At 38.9% G+C, this 20,737-nt stretch overlaps 1 protein-coding gene across 10 annotated transcripts in view; it reads right to left on the bottom strand.

Moving 5' to 3' along the window:
- Positions 1-20,737, bottom strand: part of Fggy (FGGY carbohydrate kinase domain containing) — a 511,054-nt gene that overhangs the window by 453,462 nt on the left and 36,855 nt on the right. For 6 of the 10 annotated variants that reach the window (XM_013146222.3, XM_003464041.5, XM_063236603.1 and 3 more), the window contains exon 2: positions 12,513-12,727. The exons of 2 other annotated variants lie outside the window; for them this stretch is intronic. In XM_013146222.3, coding sequence (XP_013001676.2) covers positions 12,513-12,713 — 201 coding nt within the window. In that variant the 5' untranslated portion in view covers positions 12,714-12,727. Of the gene's footprint in view, positions 1-4,212; positions 4,310-12,512; positions 12,728-20,737 lie in introns of all 10 variants that reach the window. 2 more of the 10 variants (XM_063236600.1, XM_063236601.1) reach the window with 1 other exon arrangement.

The raw sequence follows: 20,737 nt of genomic DNA, 5'->3' as shown, positions 1-20,737 counted from the left end.
CCACGTTTCAATACTTATTGTGAATTTAAGTATATAAATGTTTAACAAAATATTAAACCAAATACTGAAATATATAAAATTGGTAATATATACCTTTACTACATGTGGTTATCCCAGGAATGCAAGGGCAGCTTACTATCTCCAAATCAATTAATATAATACATATGTACTGTACATACTCCACACACACACAATACCAAATGATTATCTCAGAAGATGCAGGTCTCCCCACTCCAACAAAAGAAAGATCAGAAATCAGAACCAGAATGGAACTTATACAAACTAATATAAAACATCCACAAAAACTGATAGCTAATGCCACAATATTAAAGAATGAGTTCCCCTGTAAAACACTTCACTTTAACTACTTCTATTCAACCTTGTGTTAAAGATTATAACCAGTAAAATAAGATCACAAGAATAAAATAAACCACACAGACTGAAAATGATGCAGTGAAAATGTCCTTTGCAGATGATACGATAGTTTCCATACACAGAAAATTCCAAAGAACCTACAAAAAAGCTACTAGAACTAATAAGCAAATTTAGTAAGATCATGGGATTCAAGGTTAACATATAGTAATCTATTATGTATCTACATATTAGCAACTAGCATAAAAATGAACTAAGAAAATATTTCTGTTCATAATGGCACCAAAAAATAAAATATCAGGATTGAATTTATCAGAAGTTTAAGCTCAAAAGAACCAATTAGAAAAATGAAAAGTTAAGTTATACACCAGGATAAAATATATGCAAGTCATATACCTAGTAATACACTGGAATACAGAATATATAAGAAATTCTATTAAAGAGGATGAAACAACCCAATTATAAAATGTGCTAAAAACTGGAGTAGATAGTTCCCTAAAGAGGATATACAAATGATCAATAAATGAAAAATGATCTATGAAAAATGTTCAGTACTGCTAATTAAATCACAGGAATGCAAATTAAAATCACAGTGAGATGCTACAACACACCCTCTAGAACAGCTGCAATCACAAAAACTGATGATACAGTTGCTGAGGGGACTCTTCATTCATTATAGGTACAAACGTACAACAGCCACATTGGAAAACGTTTGGCAGTTTCTTAAAAATTTTGCCATATAACCCAGCAATTTCCCTCCACAATTATCAACCCAAGTAAAATAAAACATGTCAACACAAAGACTTACATGTGGATATAGCCTTTATTTATAACACTGGTTTGTCTTCCAAGGGTTCATGTATTGGAAGCTTAGCCCAAATGTAACTGGTACAGGTAGCACAACTGGGGCCAGAAGACTTCTCCTCTGCCACCCAAGTTTTGTTTTACTTTTGGTTTTGTTTTACTTTACTTTACTTTTTTACTTTATTTTATTTTATTTTTTTGGTGCCAAGAATCAAACTGAGGACCTCACGCTTGCCAGGGAGGCACTATACCACTGAGCTATATCCCCAAACCCATCCAGCCAAATTTGGGCAACACCCCAGGTATAATCCTCCTCCTACTGTTCTAAGAGAAGGAAAATAAAAATAATAAAGACTCGCTAAATCTCTATGGCTTCAGTTAGAGTATGAAACATGTCTCATATATGTAATATAGTACGGGTGAACTCCTGGAGAAACCTGCAAGTCAAAAGCCCCTGAGATGACTTCACACCCTGTCAATCTTATCCAGAGACCCACAGAAAAATACCAGAGGTATGATACACTTCTTTTTAAAATCCAAAAGCTGGATTTATCAGTGTACTTTTTATTTTTCTGTCATCCTGACACCACCTTCCTGTTTGTGTCACATTTTTGTTTCTGTTGGCACAGGCCTGTCCTTAGCACATCGTCCTATCATCTTCAATAAATATAGCTGCTTTTTATGTACCATTGAATGTACACCTAAAATTTGTACACAAGAGCCTGGGATCTATTTGTCAGATCCATGTGTGGGTATGATAATCATAGTAGTGCAATCGTAAAATACATACATATATATACATATATATATATATATATGTATGTATATATATACATATACATATATATATGTATGTATATGTATATATATATGTATGTATGTATATATACATGCTTAACAAGATGAGGAATCCTGCTCTCTGGAATTAATGTGGTTTTGTTGGGACCTTGGTCAGTTCTTGCAAGAGAGGGCTGTTACACAAGAGCTCTCTGTCTTCCTGATCTCCCTCTTATATGCATTCCCATTCGCCAAGTGGCCTTCAATAGAGCAAACAGAAGCCATGCCCTGGAAAATGCAGAACTGTGAGCTAAGTAAGCCTCTTTTCTCAATATATTTATTACACTCAAGTATTTTGTTACACAAACAAAAAATGAAATAAGATAACATTAGTATGAGGAAATGGGGTTGACCTAAAAATGTAGAAGTAGCTTTGGAGTTTGGAGGAGCAGGCTAGAATGCGATAAAGCAGAGCATTATAGGTAATTCTGGAAAGGCTCAGAAGACAACGGGATAAGATGACTAGTTTCAAATAGAAATGAGTATCCAGTTTACTCTGGAAAAAAGACTTTCCTTGTCAAACTGCTACAAAGAAGTTGATTGCAATGTTCCCATGTCCTACAGCTCTGTGAAAAGCCAAATTTAAGTGATGGACTTCTCACAAGAAACACTAAACAAAACACAGAAAGGTCTCTGTGTGCTTTTAGCTATTTTCAGCACAATTTGGAACATAAGAAACCAAATGGATTGGAAAGATCTGGAAAAGTCATGACCTTGCTAGGAAAAGAACAATGAAAAAGTTTTGAAGGGTGAGGGTGACTTGCTAAAGAGAACAGCACAGATAGTCAAGAAAATAGCAAGGAGCCCCCAACAGTCTCTCACAAATTTTCAAGCCCAACCCTCTATAACAAACCCAGAGACCTACAAGGTTAATCTTTCAGAGACCATGCCCAGGGCACTCTCCACAACTTAGGTGCCCAAGGCTGGATTCTGTTTCCTGATTTTCACTGAAAAGTGCTTCATGGTGACTTCAGCTGTGGTTCCAGCAGGACCAGGACCCCTGGTCTTCTGGTGGCAGCTCTGTGACATCCACATGATGCAGATATGCAGAATGCAGGAGTTAAGGGATCATGGTGGTATTCACCAAGATTTGAAAAGAAACCTTGGGAAACTTGGCATAGATTCCCTGAAGATCAGATACCGGGCAGAATCTAAGTGTGTTAATGTAAATTGTGAGGCCGTGGTTCCACAAACAGCAAAAACTTAAGTTGAAAACCAAAAGAGAAGGCAATGGGAGTTAACTGGAAACAAAAAGAATAGCTCTTGGGTTTGCAGGAGGTGGTCCCAGTGGGTAGCTGCATGGCTTCTCCATCCAGTTACTTATAGATAAACAGAACATGAGAACTGCTCAACTATTTAGTGGCCACTTAGCACTGATGGCTCTGTGGATTCAAAAATGACCAACTGGAACTCAGATTTTTTAACCCAGTTCTTCAATATGCAGGGTTTAAAAACATCTGGGATTTGGGGGTAGGTAGTTACTTTGTACTTTAAACTTTGCTTTTTAACTCAGAAGCTTAGTAAGGAGTGACTGCAATTCTCTTCAGTAGGGAATGGGCTACATTCTGTATTGCCCAAGGGAGTTCATTCTTTGTCCAAAGCTCTTTAACTTTTATCCTTAGGGCTGTTCACCCTCCATATCTCAGCTCTTCCCACTGCCTTACTCATAAACTACTTACTACATCTCCAGAACTTTGAGCTACGTAAATGTCTCTTCTTAAAGTATACCTTGTGGTGTTACACTACAGTACAGGGAAGCAGGAAGGTAGAATCAGCATCACTGCATAGTGCTTACTGAGGGAAGCTACAGTGCAGCCCTCAAAGACAGCAGGGGAAGCACACTTGACACCTGTGACTTATAATTACAGGGGTGGTGCTTCCAAAACACTGGGTCCCCACCCTTTACCATGGGGGTAACCGAACGCAGGAGTCAGGGCTTTAAGATTTAATGTCTACCCTGCTGGATTTTAGGGTTACTCTGAGCTTACTATTCCTTTCTATGTCTCCATTTCTCCCTTTGGAATAGAATTGTTTACCCTGTGTTTGTCTAGCCATCATGTAACTTGTTTCTTTTAATAGGACCTCAGTTGAAAGATGAGACTCAGATGAAACTTGGACTTGGACTTCTGAGTGAAGCAGGAATCAGTTAACATACTTGGACTACCAGGCATGGAATTTTTGCCTTGTGAGGACACTGACCTTTAAGTTGGGGCAGAACTCTGCAGTCTGGATGTGGTTTGACTCAGGTTTTATGTATTGAAAGCTCGGTCCACAGCATACATAAAAAGAGACAAAGCTGCATGCAAAAAGATAGACATTGTATGGTTCTATTTACATGAAATTTCTAAACTTTTCTATAAAGACAGATAGCAGATAGTTATCTATGACTAGAGCTAGGATCACCTATAAAAACAAGGAAACTTTTCTAGACTAATAAGTGTTTTTATTTGGATTATGCTGACTCTACAACCCAATGTAAATTTATATTTTATGTATGTAAATGATAACTCAAGCTGTAAAATATTTTAAAAGTTGAATAGTCAAAGATGAAATGTAAAGATATTTACAATAAATTGATGAGGTTTAAAAACATGCACGAACTGCTAAGCACAAAGGTGATTGCTTCTGAGGACAGAACTAGAGTTTAGGGAGAGATTCTGCATTTCTTTGTATAAATTTTAAAGCTACATAACAATAGTCCTACTGATTAACTCTAGTTTTTATTTTTGTTTCTGTGGTGTCTCTTTAAGTATAAGTGATCATAATCTTTAACATTTCCCATTAACTTGAAACATGATGAAAATGTGTTAAATCCCACAAAAGTCAACCTCAAAGTGATCATCTCTGTTAGCGAAATTTATCTTAAAACATACACAGTACCTCTTTTTCCTATTTTGGAAAACTAGGCTTAGTAATTTGAGTCTATAGTAATCTGTGATTCTAATTCTTACTATTATATGTTATCTAAGTAAGAACTGCACACAATTATTAGAGATTTCTAACAAGGAAAACTTTCATTTTTTCAAAAATATTAAACATTACAAAGCTAGCAGAAACTGAGCATCTACTATGTACCAGGGATTCCATAATTCATTATGTTTAGTCCTTGTTGTAGTCCTTGTTGTAGTGTAGAGAACAATTAGAATCAGGACATGGTGTTTATAATATTATTTTTATGATAGTCACCCAGAATTAACACAAGAAAATGCAGGAAATCTAACCACAACAACAAAGACATAGAATATTTAGCAAAGGGTCTGAATCCCACAGCAATGTCCCACATGTGTCCAGATAAAGACCCAGAACTCACGACAGTGACTCCCATGAGTCCAATTGGAGGTCTAGAGTCCACAAAAAGGACTCACACCAGTCTCTTTTACAGATCCGTGCTGGGAAGGCCCAAAGGTCAGCAGTGGAAGCCAGAAAGTCTATGCCAGCAGGGTGAAGGAGCTGTGCTGATAGGTTGAGGGTTCTACGCTGCAGCCAAGAAGTCACACTCACAACAAAGATCAGGGCTGTCCTGAAAAGCACCACAGCCATCCTCAGCAACATGCAGGTCCTGAGCTCCTTCAACAATAAGCACAGTTGAGTACATATCAGGAAACCAGCATGAGGAGTTCATCCTGGAGACCAGAACACGTCTTCCTCTCCGGAACCAGGAAGCAATGCTTGATGTGAGGACCAGAGCTTCTTCAGGAGAACCTAACGGCTCAAACAGCAACTTGTAGGAGAACCCACAAGGCCTCAATGCCTCAACACAATAGCTTCTGTTTCTCCATGTCTCTATTTATGCTGGCAACTTTCCTTAGGTGGAACATCTACACTCAGTGCCATGCTGATGTCATCCAGCTGGTGTTAAGTTGACCACCAGTTCTTAATCCATAACAGTCCTTACAAAGCCCACTAAAAGAAACATTAAATATTTGTATTTCATAAAAAAGGAGATAATCAAGGCAGGTTGAACAGGCAAGTACAGAAAGGTTAAGGAACTTGCTTGTGTCACCTAATAGATGGCAGTACTGTGTTCAAACTCAAGAGCTCACATTCTTTTCTTCCACGCTACTCATCCCTTATCAAGGAACTTCTTGTTGACCCAGAGACATACAGATGGATAAAGCTTGTGCTCTAGGGGCCACATTAGCTACTGAGCCATTTCCAACTGCCTGCAGTACCTGTGCCTACGCACCAAACCAATTCCCTGACAGCCAGCACAGCCCTATGACAAGGAGACACACTGCTCTGGGTTCAAATCCCACCCTGGTGCTGTGGCCAAAGACAGGGCACACAGTTCCTGTCATGCCAATTGCTCTCCTTCCTTACAGGATCACAGGTGCACAGCATTCACAAACATAGCTACCTGCCTGGAATGTCCTTCCATGTGGCTTGAAAAATCACTGAAAAGTGGTTAAGATCACTGGTTTTAGAGACAGACTGTTTCTGTGTTTGAACGCTGGCCCTGCCCCTTACTAATTACACAACTCTAAGAAGTCAGATAACCAGTTCCGTTGGTTGTACAAAGCTATTACTCATACCTACACCTCCCAACAATGTTAAGCAAATTCAGCAAAGTAAGGTGCACTTAGCTCAACATATGACTTTCAGACACAACAAACAGTAAATATTGTTACTATAATAGAGTATTCACTCTATTATATATTCACTATAGAGTGAATCAGCTGCCTCAGATCAACTTCAAACATGTATGACAACAATCAGTCAATGAACAGGCCCTAAGTTCTATTTGCTGTGCAGTCCTACTAGCTTCTGTGTCCAGACAGTGCACCCCTGACATGGAGGATCCCATTTTACATATGTCTGCAGTGGAACAAAAGAAGGCTAAGGTGAGAAAATGTAGATGACTTGATAAAACTCTACAATCCATGTGCTTCTAGAGTAGAAATGGACAGGGATTACAGAGTCCAAAGAGCCACATTCTAGTTCCAGTTCCACCACTTCTGCACTAATCTCCACCTCCCTGACCTTCAGTTTCCTGAAAGTTAACCAACATCCTTAAGTGAGGACCACATAACAAAATAGTTTGAAGATCTCATGGGACCAGTTTATCTTTGTAGGAAATGTAAACAGTGGGAAACCCTCCCCATGTCTTATTAATGGGATTGTTAGAACACTTTCATGTCCAAATCACATCATGCTCTATGTCATGTAAGCACATAAAAAGAGAATAACAATATCAAATTATATAGATTCAAATCTTTCTGAGAATTAATAAGAGGTGTAATCTTCCACTAGGATGAGGAAAATGTTTTCTTAAATCTAGGTTATGAATGTTCTCTGAAGATACAGATTTCTATGTTCAAATAATGGCTTTTCAATTACGAAGGTATACTGTTTCTGCTTCTTTAAATGACATTCATTTAAAGCTACTTGGTAGGTAACCACAGTTACTTCCCCAGCCTTACAAGGAAATGCCTTCACATCGTGCTTCTTTCTCCACAGCTGAGGACCATACCATTTCCCAACCTTCCTTACCCACCTAAGCCATTCCAGAAATGTAGCTAGACGGTCACACAAGCCAGAAGGCCTGAGGGCTAGACCTGGTGACCTGAGGATTCTTATATTAGTCACAACAGAAGAAGAAAGTTTCCTGGTAAATTTACCCCAATAACTTGGCATCAAGAGGCCTTCCCTGGCTAGAGAGAAAGCACAGTGCTCTTCAACAGAATTTCCAAAGAGACTTTTTCAACCTTTTTGGTAACCTGGTCCATGTCTAACAACTGTCAACTTGTAGCTCTAGGGCAGCGAACAAATATTTAGGGAAAGAATTGTGCATCTCTTTGTTCTTCCTGTGGGAATGGGTTCAATTCTGCATGTTTTAAATCAGCAAACTCAGTAATACTGGTGGTGCAATGGCGTTCCTCGGAAACCCTCTAGATTGAGAACTCCAAGATTGCAGGCAAACCTGGCCTTTATCGTTAGCTCTATTCTGAGCAACAGTCAAAACCGGGGCCCCATGGATGGCATCCAGCTGGCAGCACAAGGCTATGCAGCTAGGAATGTATTCTTTTAAGTACTGGAGCAAGCATCTCTGTCAGCCGTTGGGACACGCACAGAGCTGTGCAATCCCTGCTTCCCTTAGGCTCTATCACTTGGTAGTGCTTAAGCAATTTAATATCTCACATGGTAGGTCTTGAGAAGATACAAGCAAACACTTTTAGAGCACAAGCTGTGCTCTCTTCTACATATTTGGGGAACAAATTTTAAAAGCCTTGTTCTAGAGATTATATTTTAGTAAGGTCAGAGACAGCCAATAAATCAAATAAATTTTATAGTGTAAGTATAATGTACCACACCAGAAAATAACTTAACTAGGGGATAGGAAATGTCAGAGAAGAGGAAGATGGTTTCTAAGAAGACCAGATTTCAGGCCACATTGGAAAGGAGACAACCTCATAGAACTCTGAGGAAAAGTTTCCTGGTAGAGGACCAGTATTACAAAGGCACAGAAGTGGGAACAGCAAGGAAAGTAAGGGACTTGTACAGGACATATGTTACCTCAGAAGCCCATAGAGGCTACCCATTTTGGAAAGCCAACTCAGTGTCTGGTAAAATGAGTAAATATGGTCCTAGACTGTCACTTCCAAGCTTCCTAGCTTAGGTGTGTTTTTACCCTTGATAAGGCAAGAAACTGGAGGTAAATTTATGTTACTGACCTCAATGCTCTTCCAAGAACTGAAGCTCTGAAACTAGCTCTATTTCCTTCCCGTGAGACATTCCTTTCTAACACCTCTGGTCTCATCCTTTCCATTTATCCCTCTATCAGTATTTTAATCCAGGAAGGAAAAATGGGCAGGCAGAAGAAAAAGTCTGTGTAAAATTTGCATGTTTTAAGACATGACAGATGAAGCATATGTCCAAAACATAAAGTCAAGAAAAGCATTATGAGATAACCCAGAAAAACAGGTCAAAATCACACCATTCAAAGTCATGAAGGCCATGTTATGGATCTTGAATTTTATCAAGACAGTACTGTGATACCATGGAAGGACATGAAGGAATGACAAGATCAGTTTAGCACTTAAGAAAAAAAAAATTACTCCAGCCACAAGAAGTAGAATAGATCAAAGAAGGGAAGAACAAATACAAGGACACCAATGGGTTCTTAATCTAGATCAAAGGTACACAGTGTTGGGAATGGAGAAAATACATAGACTTGACCCATCTGGCTCCAGGCTTATCCCATACAACCTAGATTTCCCTGGAGAAGTCACTTAACTGGTCTTCAGTGTTTCTTCTTGCCTAGAAATTGAAACTAACAATCCCTTTCCTATTTACCTTGCAGAGATGATCCAATGAATATGAAGATATTTTGTAAACTACAATGGTTTTATAGAGGTTAACATTACTGCTCAATTCCACCTACTCTTTTTTGCCCTCTTCTCTGCAAAAGCATATAGCAGGTACCAGCCTATAACAAAATGGTACTTTATTAGCTTCATACAGGTCAGCTGTTTTTCACGAAAATATGATATTTCAGCTTTAGGAACAGAGACCTATACTCAGTAACCAACTAAAGATCTCATAACCAGTAAGAGGCAGGGTTGGGCTGCTGCTCAGGCAGCACTGTCCCTCATGCTCCTCCTGGTTCTTCTCTTCACACATGACCTGTGCCTGGAAACTGTTTGATATAACCTAAAGTCTGGATATGCTTCTCCAGTACTTAATGAAAAGCACAGTCCATAGTAGGTACTCAGTTAATGTTTGCATATTATCTAAAAGAGTAACACTGAACAAGTGTTTATGAGTGAAATGATTTTCCAGCTTATCTTTTCCTTAATGGAAGCCCAATATTAATCATGTACTTCCTTATAATGTTCCTCCAAAGTTGGAAAAATTTAAGATCTGTCTCTCTTTTTACTTTAAAACAAAAGACTATATATCCTCTAGGACTTGTGTGCTTCCATGGAATTACGGAGGTTTATTAGATATGGATCTAATAAGACCCAACGATTTTAGGGGCATGCAGTTTCAACATGTGCACAAAGCCAGGTAAAAGCATGATAATCCAGCAAAATTATACAAACCATGAGCTCTTAGTGCACCACAGGGCAGAAAATTCAGATTTCAAGTTATACTGAACAGTTTCCAGGCACAGGTCATGTGTGAAGAGAGGACCCAAGGGGGGCATAAGAGGGCAGTGCTGGATAGAACAGCAATCTGACCCTTCCTCTTAATAGTAATGAGATCTTCAGTTGGCTACTGTGTCCCCGCAAAGCTTTTTTATTTTTTTTTCATCTTTTAAAAAAAAGAGAATAAAAAGTACCTCCAAAGATTGCTATCAGGGTAAAATGAAGTCCTGGGATTCAGCAAAGTATCTAGAACATGATCACTCCCTAAGAGATGTTAGCTGCCGTCACTGACACCATCATCATATTATCATCGTTATTAACTAAGGAAAAAAATCTTCAAAAATGTGAAGGCCCTAGGGGAAAGAAAGTATGCAACTGCTCTCAACTTCCTGAAGTTCATGAGAAAAAAAAAAGACAACCCATGAGGTGCATTATGCAACCTTTTCCCTAGACCAGAATTTGTCAAAGTCTTTCATAGAAGGAACCCTAGCCAGAGTAGAGTGAGAGAATATTCCTCAGAGGTACCTCCCCATGGACCCAGCTTTTCAGTATTTAATCTTAGAAATTCATTCTATCATCTATTAATTTTTGGTATCATCACCATTACTATAGGAAACGTGATACTTGTCTCAAGAGACTATTGTAATATTATACATGCATTGCCTCCTTTAACCTCACAATAGCTCTATAGAGGTAGGTACTATCACTAATTCATACTATAGATAAGGAATCATAAAGTAATTTGCCCAAGATCACCAGCTAAAAACTGTTGGAACTAGCACATCACTGTCTGGCTTCAGAATGCACTATCTATGACATGCCAACTCTCTGAGATAAAATCTCACACCAAGCAGTGATGCCCCCAGCAAGTAATCATGTTTATCCTGAGGCTCCTATACACAGCCACACCCTCATGGTCCATGTGAGGGTTTCTACGGTACGACAACTTCATCAAGGACAAATGCCCCCAGCACTAATGTGGCTAAATGGGCTCAAATCAATAACAAATTGGTCACCACTGGAAAATCATTAAAATCTAACATTAGGGGCTGGGGATTTAGCTCAGCGGCATAAGTGCCTGCCTTCCAAGCAGGCAGTCGTGAGTTTGATCCCTAGTACTGATAAAAACGAAAAAGACCAAAAAAAAAAAAAAAAAAATCTAACATTAAACTAAACTGCACTTAGAAAAGACCTTTTCTAAAGCAGCTTTTCAGCAGAGTATTTTATTTTCTTCTTGATGATTTCCTTAATGGTGAGAAAGGCTATTATTGAATGATACAAAAAGAAAGGAGACTCAAAGGCAATGAGCCAAATATTTTTCACTGAGGGGAGAATACAGTGGGGAGAGAAGAGGAAAATTAAACAGGCAGCAGTGAAGATGCACCCCTCTTTTATTTCTATATAATGACCCAGTGCTGCCTACCCTCACTTCTCTCTGCCTTCTTCTCCAGGGGCACCAACAGTAGTAAAGAGCTCATGAAAGTTTAAACAGACTGATCAATATAGACAGAATGTTGAATTGTCCATTTGCAAATTACCAAGCACTTCATGAATATTTAAGGAACTAAACTAGGAACAGGGAGGAGGAATCCAGGGCTTTATTTTTTTCCCCTAAAAAAAAAAAAAAAAAAAAAAAAAAGAAGAAAGAGACAGAGAGAAAAGATATCTATTGTTTCTGACCACCAGTAAATAAAGTCAAACTGAAAAATAAAACTATGTAACAAGTAGTACCCAGAACCCCTTCCTTACCCAAACCAGTAAGCTACATCTGATTCAAGGCCACTAGAAATGAACACCCGCCTGGCACATACTGGACATACTCCAGCTTGATCCAACCTCCTTGCTTCCTCTGAGCACAACACATTTTCATGTCATCACAGTTTCTCACTTGTCTACTCAGGAAGCAGCAGAGTCATTGTTGGTAAGAACATAGTTTAGGAGCCAGACCACTTGAGTTCTAGTTCTGTTCCTGCTGCTTACTGGCTATATGAACCAGACTTAATCCATTTCCTCCTGAATAAGGACAAAATAGGGTAGTAACAGCATTCCCTATAGGGCTGCTGTGAGGACTCAACTACACAGTGCATGTTGACATGTTTTACATACAGTAACAGCACAGTCGATGTGCGCTAGGAGGATCAGCGTCCTCATCTGCAGCTGAGGCTTCTGCAGCCTGCACCCTGTCTTCACAAAGCCCCCTCAGAGTGAGCACCAACAATATTTACTTGGTTCCCAGAACTTAACACATCACACTACAGCTGTCTATCAGTCTCCACAACAACTCTGTGAGGTTTCAAAAGGCAAGGCCTCTGGCTCACTTGGTTCTGCGTCTCAAGTTACCCCACACAGTCCATTGTTTCAAGGAGACAGGTGCAATCACTCAACAGGTGGGAGTGCAAGCTTTGCCTGTACCTTTGTGACAACACAGCACGCAGCCCAAATATCCTCAGAGGACTGCTCATGGTAGTTGAACTGAGGCTCCCATTTGGTAATCGGATGCTCTGCAAAAGCCAACATCATCCCTCTTTGGTCCACCAGAGCTGCACGGACACTGCCTGTTCCAACGTCCACACCCACGTAGCAGCTGCCTGGCTCCTGCTCACCATCAGACATGATAGTCCCACCACCTGTGGTAAGCAAGAGTAAAAAATTACGTGAAGACCAGAGGATCTGCAAAGAAATTTATAAAACATCTCAGATATGGAAATAAAAGGAAGTGCAGCTACCCAAATACTGGCCACTTGTTACTGATTTATCCAACAAAAGATTTTTACATGTAGGCTGGTGAACAAGATAGATATGGCATTAAATATGGAATTTCCATTCTTGGAAGGGAGTCAGCTTCAAGCATTCAGTTACTAACTAACCAAGCTATGATGAGTATGAAAAGAGCAAATGAAGAGTGGTAGGATATCCTAGAATCTGGAAGCAAAGAGATGTATTTTTTCTCACTGCACACAACACAACAGGACAGTAGTTGTAATAAGCAAAAGGAATCTCATCATCCCTGTCAGTAACTCATTCAGTAAATTAGCTACCATGCACCTATTCTGAATCAGCAGTATGAAAAGAATACATATACCTTCTACTCCTCAGCATGAGTCTAGAACATGAATATATTTAAATCTGTTATACAGGTGATAAAGTGAGACTCCAAGAAGTACCTTTCTGTTTCATGCCAGGTTGGACACTCATAAAGAGGAAATGTACATTATTACATGAACACGCATTATGCTGATGAGAAAATGGGTCTGAGAAATGGAAAGCCTCACTCAGAGGCAGCCTAATCCTGAAGACCCTCAGCTCTGCAATCCCAAATCTTCTTGGTTCTTTCTTTTCTTTCTTGAAACTTGCAGGGTAAGTTTAGGAAAGAAGGAATATATTACAACAGTGTCATGAAGTGACTAGAATTGGGAAGAAGCCCCAGAGGGTACATGATGAGGAATTTGTCAAGCTGTTTTCCTTCCAGGCTCTTGATGAGTTACAAGGAATACTGAACATTCAGAAATTGTTTGGTCCTCCTGGCTCCTCTAATTCCCTTTGGTCTGATTAACCTTCATGACTTAGAAATCTCAAAGGCGGTCATTTTCCAGACTGCTTTTTTTCAGAGAAAACAAACCCTTGAGACAACTACACAGAGCTCAGGGCATTCCTGGCACCCAGTGTCCAATTTAAACAGAACAATTTCTGCATCCTTCAACTTTAGTCACTTAGGGATTCTACAGCTAAAATCAGATAGCAGATGTTCAGTTACTGCTTCTTGGATAATTATGTCAATTAAAAAGAAAAACTTCAAAGCTTAGAGTGGTGGCACATGCCTGTAACCGTAGCACCCTGAAGGTTGCAGGAGGAGGATACCTTGTCAGAGGCCAGCGCAGGCTACCTAGTGAGTTCAAGGCCAGCCTGAGCTGCATAGCAATTATTATTATTATTTTTAAAAGACAGAAAGAAAGAAAGGCAAACTTCATTAAAAGTGATTGCTTCTGACTTAACCACGATAATTTCCCAACTATGTTTTCTTCCCTTTGGCTGCACAGATCCCTGGCAGACAAAGAGGAGAAGAAGGAAAGGATAATGGCAACATTTACTAGCTTCACCTGGGCCAAGGGAAACCCATCAACCCCAGGCCCTGAGAAGTCTACATGATCCTGAGCATCATGCATTCCTTTAATCACAGAGATACCTTTTTTTTTATACCTTAATTTAAATACAACAGATAAAAGTGGTGGTGCTCAGTGTGAAACAGAGATCACTCTTGCACACCCTCCATACTTCAGCCTGCAGTCCGCCTGCTGAGCCTTTTCCCAGAACAACAGAACACCACTGGTTTTAGGTATGACCAGACCTGAGGTCCTGCGTACTCCATGCCACCTCCCCTAGACACTTCTTCCCAGCACTCTGACAGTCCTGCTCTTCTGACCTGAGGTCCAGACAGTTTCATGGCTCCCACAGTGCACAGGAGCTGGCTCTGAGCAGGTCTCTCCTCTCACTGTTCTCCCTGCAACCCCTCTTTCCTCTCCTGGCCATCTGATGACTATGGACCTACACTGGAAGACCCAGCCAGCCACCACCACTTTGGGGAAGACATCTCTTCCTTTCTGTTTTTTGCAAAGTAATGTGTCCCTACATTCTTTTAAAGCTTTCCACTGTAGGTACATCAAAGACCAAGCCACCTACACAACTCAGCACCCTTGGTTTCCATGCTCCTTCCATGGAGTTGATGGGTCAAGCCACCCATCAACTCCAAGCCTACATGATTTTGTTTCCCCTCAGTAAGGTACATCAGATGCACTGAACAACTAACCAACAAGGCCAAAGCCCAGGGAGAGAAGGTAACCCAGGAGGGTCTGCAGGTCCAGGGAGAAATGACAAATGGGGCCAGCAATAGAAACCCAAGAAAACACTAATCCAAGAAAAATTCACATCTATTAACTACAAAAAAAAAAAACAGCTTGGGGCCAGGCATAGTGGTACACACCTGTAATATCAGCACTTGGGAGGCTGAGGCAAGGAGTATTGTCTTAAATTAGAGGCCAGTGTGGCTACACAGTAAATTCAAAGTCAGCCTGAACTACATAGTAACACCCTAACTCAAACAATAAAAGCCAGGGGGGAAAAACATGAAAAAATAGTACATTATGGTGTTTTATGCCAAAAGTATCTCCACAGCATAAAAGGTTAGCAGAAGACATCCAATGCAGTGCCAGGGTTGAAACAGGAGTCATTCCAAGAAAAGATCAAGACTGAGAAAGGAAGGAAGGAAGGAAGGAAGGAAGGAAGGAAGGAAAGAAGGAAGAGAGGAAGGGAGGAAACAAACAAACATGAGAAGGATAAAGTGAGAAAAGATCTCTGTGAACTGAATGGGAAGAAGGCTTGCAAGGAAGGGATGGGAATGGCAATAAAAAAAGAACCGCTGTCCCAGACTGCTGGGGACAGGGTGGAGGTAGGGATGGGGTTAGTTTGTGCTCCTTTCCTCAAATGCCCCAGGCCAGCAGCAAGCCAGGAAAAGGAGTGTGAGTTCTCGTTCCTCCCTTTCTCCATTGCTTGCCCTGCACACCTGGGCTGGCAAGAGAAGTCTGAGATCTACCCCTCCCTCCCTTCACTGGTGGGAATCAGGGCTCTGAGACCTGGCAAATGTCAGTGACATAACAGGACCCTGGCTAAGGCACACAGGACAGACAGGCAGAATTAGAGGCATGGAAATATCCCATCCAAAATTAGCAATATCAGTCAAAAGGTGATATGTAACCTTTTGTTTTATTCCACTCATCCTCTTCTTCTCTTTAATCAACTATCTCACTTGAATTTATGATTCTTACAAGAAAATAAACATTGTCTCTTCTCTTTCTGGTTCACTTTAAAACTTCTAGGCCTTCTCTTCCACTCCTTCTTTCCTGTGTTCTACAACTACCTGAAACCTGGATGAGCATCCTGTGCCCTACAACCTTGCTCCTACTATATTTAACCTCATTCATCTCTCCATCCTATTCCCTATCTTCCTGAACCTCACCAAAACACACAATAGGATAAAATCACTCTACTAAGTGGAAAATCATTGCACACAAATCCTGGTATAAGTTGAGTCATATATTTCTGTAGACCTTTCTCCTACAGTTATAAATATCAGGCTAATAGTTACCACAGCTTGTCAGTAACTAGGCTGTATCTGGGTCTGTGTTACTGCCAACTGAACTACTTTAACTAAAATGCATTACATGCCATAGCCAGCTTTTCCCCCTGTATGACAACACTGCAATTGTAAGGGGTCTAACCATCACCACAGTCAAGTACTAACGGAATGGGCCCTAAGTCAAATAGATGGCAAGTCCTCAATCTTAATATATTGGGAAGGTAGGTTCTTTGGATAGATATAAAGACCAAGAACCACCTACATCTAGGAGCTAGTCAGAGGAATAGACAGCTCCAAGGAAAGCTTCAACACTAGTTATAAGAATATCTAACATAAGAAAGTTACAAGTATCAGCAGAGAAAACAAAATAATGTAGAAAATAGAAAATGTCAAGACAAAGGAGAAAAATGTAATCTCAAATGCCCAGCCTACTCAGGACAACTCAAGAGGACAAAGAGAGAGAAAATTGGAAGTCAACAAATGGGACACCCTGAAATGACCGCAGAAAAAGTGAAAACACTAATGGAAGTGGCCATACAAAAAATAATCTTTAAGGTGCAGAAAGAAACAACTCTCAAAATAAAAGACATTAAAGCAAACACAGATTAACAATACAGAAGCTCAGAAAAATGATGGAAATCATAAAAGCCAAACATAGATAAAAAATGGAGTCAACAAAACAGAGTCAGACAGAAATGGAGGAGATTAGAAACTCCACCGCAAATATACACAGCAAACTGAATGAAGATGAGGATAAAACATCAGGAATGCAACTAGTGACCAAGAAAAGAAAGATGTCTTAAAAATCATGAGACCACAAAAAAATCAATCCAACAGCCACAGGATTAAGCAAAGAAGAGCAACATAAGATTGATTGGAATCAGTCAGAAAGCAGGACAGCAGAAATGTCATTAAAAGCCTCTTCACAGAGGCTTCAGTGAAGCCTCTTCACTGAAAACCTCTCAAACATGGATAAAGAATTGACATTCACATAAATTAAGCACATACAACTCCAAATACTCATGACCAAAATAAATCTACACCAAGGTAGATAATGATCAAGCTTCCAGAAATACAGCACAAGAGCAAAATATTAAAAGCTAGAGAAAACAAGCACATAACATATAAAGGAAAGCCCATCAGAATCACAGTAGACTTCTCAACATAAACCCTCAAATCAAGGACAGCTTGGAGTGAGGTACTTCAAGCCATAAGGGAAAACAATCTTCACCCCAGACGAATGTACACTCTAAAACCATCTTTCAAAATTGATGTACAAGTAAAATACCAGCATGACAAAGAAAAAATCAAAAAATTATGACCAAAAAATCAGAGCTATGAAATGCACTCATGGACATATTAGAAAGAGATAACAAAGACCACAAACACGTGAACACCAATACAAGAAGCCACCAGGTCAGACAAGCAGTTAAAGAGAGGAGAAAGATGAAGAACAAACAACAGGAAAATAACATGAAAAAGAAATGCCAATACATATTAGTTATGATCATCAATGTAAATGGTCTAAAAAATGGTCTAAAGAAACAGATTGGCAGAATGGATCAAAAATCAAGATTCAACAGTATGTTGCATTCCAGAAACACATTTAACTCAACTGGAAATTCAACACAAACAATTTTCAATGCCACAGGAACCCAGAAAAAAGCAGGGGTAGCTATCCTATTTGCAAACAATGTGAACTTTAAGCTAACAGATCAAAATTGAAAAAATGACCAAAAGACAAAAAGAAGGTCAGTAAGAACTTGGTAAAGGAAAACTCCAAGAAGAAGAGATAACAATCATAAATGTTTATCCACCAAATGTAGGTTCATTTACTACACAAACAAATACTAACCAACCTGAAAAACCAAATAAGCACTAAGACAATTGTAATGGAGGACATTTATACACCACTCTCACAAATAGGTTTCTGAAGTGATGGCAACTGACGTAAAGAAACGTCACAAGACTATAAAAGAAATTAGAACAGAAATACTATCTCAGGTAAAAGAAGAAATAAAAAACATAATAAAAGGACTGCTAAGCGCCTCTAGAAGACATAGATTTAAAAAAAAAAGAGGAGCAGAAGAAAATGAGGGAAACCTTCAATGAACAACATAAAAAAGATTCAGAATACATGAAACAGATTCAAAGAGAAACCCAGGAAATTAAAAACTCTATTGAAAGCTGGCAAAACTGCTTGAAAGACACTAAAGATAGACTTTCAGACCTTGAAGACAGGTTTGCAAATTAATCACAAAAGATCTCTTAAAAATAAGAAAGAACCAGAAAATAATTCAATGGCTACAAGATGACCCAAAGAAAAATAATTTAAGAATAATAGGTGTCAGTGAAAAACCAAGGATCAACACAAATGACATAAAAAGTCTATTTACAGAAGTAATAGCAGAAAATTTCCCATAAAATGGGAAAAGGATGTGACATCAGATAAGTGAGGCATACAGGGACTCCAGCTAGCCATAACCAAAATATATCTACACCTAGACAGGTAATAATCAAGATCCTAGAAATTTATCACAAGAACAGAATATCAAAAGCTGTTAGAGAAAAGAAACATTACCTATAAAGGAAAACTCACAAATCATAACAAACTTATCAACAGAAACCACCAAGTCAAGAAGAGGATGGAGTGTTGCAAGTTCTGAAAGAAAACAACCTCCAACCAGGATTAATGTAACCTGCAAAACTATCTTTAAAAATTAATGGTTAAAAAAAGATACCTCCCATGACAAAGAACAACTGAAGGAATTCATGACCACCAAACCAACACTCTAAAGAACACTAAAGGACATTCTAGAAAGAGATAAAAATGACCACCGTTCCAGGAACAGTGGCAGAGGGGAATAACCAAGCAGGGTAGAAAATTGAATGGAGAGGAATAGCAGGGAGGCAACAGCAGGAAAATAGCATGGCAGAGATGAGCCCACACATGTTGACCATAATCATTAATGTAGAGGGCTTCAATTGACCAACAAAAAGAAACACAAGTGGAGTGGATCCTAACACAGGATCCATCAATATGCTTCATACAAGAAACACATTTAACTGGAAAGGAAACACATAGACTGAAAGTCAAAGGAGAGAAAACAATGCTCTATGCGACAGGGAACTAGAAAAAAATTGGGATAGCTTGCCTACTGCAGATTAACTGCAGAATGGATAGGAAAGATATGGCATTTTTATGCAATGGAAAGTTACTCAGCTATAAAGAAACCTTGAGGTACCTGTAAGTAAATAGATACAACTTGAGATCATGCTCATGGGTGAAATTGTTCAGTCACATGGGTGAACATCGTGCTGTCTCCCTAGTATAAAAACTATAGGAGTTAGTGGATCCAAGATGCACAATAGATACTGTGAAAGTTAAAGGGGAGGAAATGTCTAAAAAGGGAAGGCAGTGGCCAGTGTTAATCTATTATTGTGTTTTGAAACCCTGTGTTGTTTTCATTGTTTTGTTTGGTTTTATTCTGTTTTGTTTGATTTTATTGTGTTTGATGATATTGGCAGCTGTTGCAAACATGACGAAATATATTATGATAGCCATTACCAATTTCCTATTATCTTGTTTTGAAGCCCTGTGTTGCTTTCATTGTTTTGTTTTGATTGGTTTTATTCTGTTCTTTTTTTATTTTATTATGCCTGATTGTATTTGCAATTATTTTGAAGATAACAATGGGCGTTATGGTAGCCATTACTGATTTTATTTTATCTTGTTTTGAAGTCCTGTGCCATGTTCACTGTTTTGTTTTGATTGGCTCTGTTGTTTTGATTTTATTCTCTTCAAAATAAAAAATTTAGAATTAAACCAAGTCTGTGAACAAATGCACTTGGTAGATATCTACAGAGTATTCCAACCCAAAACATCAGAATACACATTCTTGTCAGCTACACATGAAATGTTCTCCAAAAAAAACCATTACCTGATAAAACATGTTTACATAAAAGAGGAATTAAAATCATCCCACACATACTATCTGACCATAGAGCAACAAAACTGGAAATCAACAACAAAGACAATCACAAAAGCTACATTAACACCAAAGTTAAACAACACCTTTCTGAACAACCAGTGGGTCACAGAGGAAACTAAAGATGAAGTTAAACAGTACATACAACTAAATGATAAGGACAATAGAACATACCAAAACTTATCAGGTGCAATGAAAGCAGTCTTATGAGGGAAATATATAACAATGAAATCACACAACACAAAAACAGAACAAGTTCAAATAAAAAACCTAATTTGAACCTCAAACTTCTAGAAAAAGAATAACAAATCAAATTCAAAGCTCATAAAGATAAGAGCCGAAATTAATGTAATAGAGACTAAGAAAACAATACAACGAATCAATGAATTAAAAAGTTGGCTCTTTCAATGAATAAATAAAACAGATAAACCATTATCAGCATCATCGAAAAGACGAAAAAACCAAAAATTCAAGCAATTGGGAATTAAAAGGCAGAAATCACAACAGATTCCACAGAA

The sequence above is a fragment of the Cavia porcellus genome, unplaced genomic scaffold (genome assembly GCF_034190915.1).
Source record: "Cavia porcellus strain 051 isolate PalLab524CR breed Dunkin Hartley unplaced genomic scaffold, mCavPor4.1 scaffold_25, whole genome shotgun sequence".
NCBI classification, from domain to species: Eukaryota; Metazoa; Chordata; class Mammalia; order Rodentia; family Caviidae; genus Cavia; species Cavia porcellus.
Note: the sequence above shows the minus strand (reverse complement) of the source record. Positions and strands in the feature narration are given on the sequence as shown.